The sequence below is a fragment of the Belonocnema kinseyi genome, chromosome 8 (genome assembly GCF_010883055.1).
Source record: "Belonocnema kinseyi isolate 2016_QV_RU_SX_M_011 chromosome 8, B_treatae_v1, whole genome shotgun sequence".
In the NCBI taxonomy this organism is placed as follows: domain Eukaryota; kingdom Metazoa; phylum Arthropoda; class Insecta; order Hymenoptera; family Cynipidae; genus Belonocnema; species Belonocnema kinseyi.
In genome coordinates, this window is record NC_046664.1 from 43,997,688 (window position 1) to 44,000,553 (window position 2,866).

The 2,866-nt window shown below is 35.0% G+C and overlaps 1 protein-coding gene across 1 annotated transcript in view; it reads left to right on the forward strand.

The window, feature by feature from the left end:
• The first annotated feature begins 636 nt into the window (after positions 1–636).
• Positions 637–2,866, forward strand: part of LOC117178889 (2-aminoadipate transaminase-like) — a 14,461-nt gene continuing 12,231 nt past the window's right edge. The window contains exons 1-3 of the mRNA XM_033370417.1: positions 637–788; positions 986–1,262; positions 1,842–2,000. Of these exons, the coding sequence (XP_033226308.1) occupies positions 759–788; positions 986–1,262; positions 1,842–2,000 (466 nt within the window). The 5' untranslated portion in view covers positions 637–758. The remainder of the gene's footprint in view (positions 789–985; positions 1,263–1,841; positions 2,001–2,866) is intronic.

Genomic DNA, 2,866 nt, shown 5'->3' on the forward strand with positions numbered 1-2,866 from the left:
ATTACATATATAACATTTTTAAATGTTCTTGGGTTCATATTGAAGCTTTTTTCCACCGTGTCACAAAAGATTATGAGTATAAATCGTAAAAAATTTCTTTTTGAATTGCAAGAACTTGAAGTTGTAACAAACAACTTCGAAAAATTGCAATATTATTTTTGATAACAAAAATAATTTAACTTTTATTCTGATTTCCCTATAGATAAGATGTTTTCAAATTTTTCAAATTTTTTTATTACAACTTCAAGTTATTGCAGTTCGAAAAGAAATTATTTACCATTTAAACTTGAAATTTGCCGTGATTCAATAAGAAAAAAACTTTAAAATGAGCCCAAGAACTTTGAAAATTTTAGAATATTTCGGAAGTTATTGAGTATTTAAGAAAACATTGAAATTTTCACTATTTTTGCAATATTTTCTTAAAAATAGACAAATTAGCTTCACTCTGGACTTATTTTATGAAGCATTAAACAAATAATCAACGTTTTGAAGAGACATTTTTTAGCTCTAATATAATTAAAATTAAGAGAATTTATTCAATCATAAAAAAAGGCACGAGAGTATATAATATAATATAATGCAATATAATATGTTTATATATATAATTGATTATGTTAAACAGGGAAATAACTGAATTAAACGATCCTTTAGTACGTCATTTGTTTGATCGAGATCCATCATTTAATGTTTATAATAATGAATTTTTAAACCTTGCTGCTGGTACGCCTGGCCCTGACTTATTTAAAGTTTGCGGAGATATGATGGCCAGAGCATCACAGCACAGATGGGTAATTTTATAACTTCACTTTATATACCATTTATTTATTAATAACTATATATTTAATTTAATAAACTTCGATTATTTTTCGTCGATTATCCAAAAGTTTTTTTAAATATCATTAATTAATACATTGTGATACACGATTTAACAAATGTTTTCAACCAATATTTACATATTTTTTAATGTAGAATTTAATGACTATAGGATGAAGAGAAGAAGGAAGAGAAATATTATCTATTTCAATATGGAATGGCGAATGGATTATGGGAGTGTCGTGAGGAATTGGCACAATTTTTAACACGAAAATATGGAGACCCTGTGGAAAGACAAAATTTGGTTTTAACATGCGGAGCTACACATGGATTGACACTTATTTTAAACAATATAATATCACCCAATGGTGTTATTTTCGTTGAAGATTTGACTTACATGGTTGCACTAGAACTTTTTAAACAATTTCCTCTTCTGAAGATTGTGCCAGGTTATTATGCCTACGATGATATTCATATTTATAATAATTTATTTTTAAAGCTGAATATTAATAATAATTACACAGGGTAACATGGTTTCGTTGTTGGAAAGTCGAGGCTCATTTCCGAACTAATTTTTTACGTACAATCCGAATCCGGGGTCAGAATTGGTCCATCACGTTAAGATTTTAAGATATTTTAGGTTATGTACCCAAAAATGGCGTTTTTTGCTATACTTCTGAGGTCATGTACAAAAGACACAAGATGTTTTGGGATTTTTTCTTTAGTTATATCATATAGTATTGCTCTTTCTCTTTAATTTGAGAGTCGCAGAGTTCAATTACCATTTCTCTTTACCAAGTTACACCAATTTGAAATTACGAGATATGTCCGATTATATCTTGAGCATTCGCTTAAAATACTTTGAGGCAGATACTTTCTACTGGGTGTTTTCTCTTGAAAATTTGTCAACTTTGGAAATGACCCTCCACTTTCCAGCAACTGACATAACCCCATTATTTGCAGGCCTGTGTTATTGTCGTGACAAAATTTACTAAATTATAAAATTAAGCAAATATTTTAATCAACAGTTCCATTAAAGGACGATTCTATTGACCTTGATACTTTGGAAAAACTCGCTTCTGCTGAAAGAGAGCGAAGTTGCATTCTTAATAAAGATAAAATATTTTGGGCAATGTTTTATTCGATACCGACATTTCATAATCCAACTGGAATATCTTTAGGGCCTGGTAAGTTAAACACGCACTTTATAATTCAAATAAATTATAAACTAATTTTTTAGTATATATATATTCGGTTCGGTTTTGATTCCTCTAGAATTAAACAGAAGGGCCTATGACAAAGCTACCGAACGCGTCCTCGGGTTGCGGATAGAGGGTCCCTGTACCAAGGGTTTCTGCTGAATATGGTTACAAAAATAAATAGGCAGTCGCGGACAATTGTCTGGGGGAGGTCCCGAAGGAATTAACCCCTAAGCGGAGGTGTGAAAACCGTGCCGAAAGCTGAATGGCACCTGGGTGAGGTGTCTAGAACGGTGACTCTGGGATACCAGGCGACTTCTCAGTGTAAGCAGCCTTATCCTTGCATGCGGGGCTCTACAAGGATGGACGAACCCCTTTCCCTAGCTTCTTGTGGGAACAAAAATGACAACACCAAACATAGTTGTAGTATGTGCGGTTCAAAACAACAGAACGCGCAGAGCTCCCGACAATGGGTCGGCCAACAATGCAGACCAATCTAGAGCTGGGGGAGCCAATGAAAATGGATTCAATGCGATGGATCGGCGGGATCTCGTGACCTTTGAGTGGACGGAGCGACTGAATCACGACTTGCTAGACTGCTACGATGCGAGTGTGGCCCGTAAACGGGGTTACATGGCATGGCTGCATGCTCTGTGGTGCGAGAGACACCCGGAGCTATCGCACTTTTCGTAGCAACGTCTGCGAAACCATGCTGAACTACTTCGTAAAAGGGTCTATGTAAGCGGAACGCTTACTCTACCACAGCTAGAACAAGCCGGCAACAGAGAAAGAGAGGCGACACTAAGACCAACCGCGGGCAGGCATCCAATAGATGAAGAGCGATGCTTTACGAC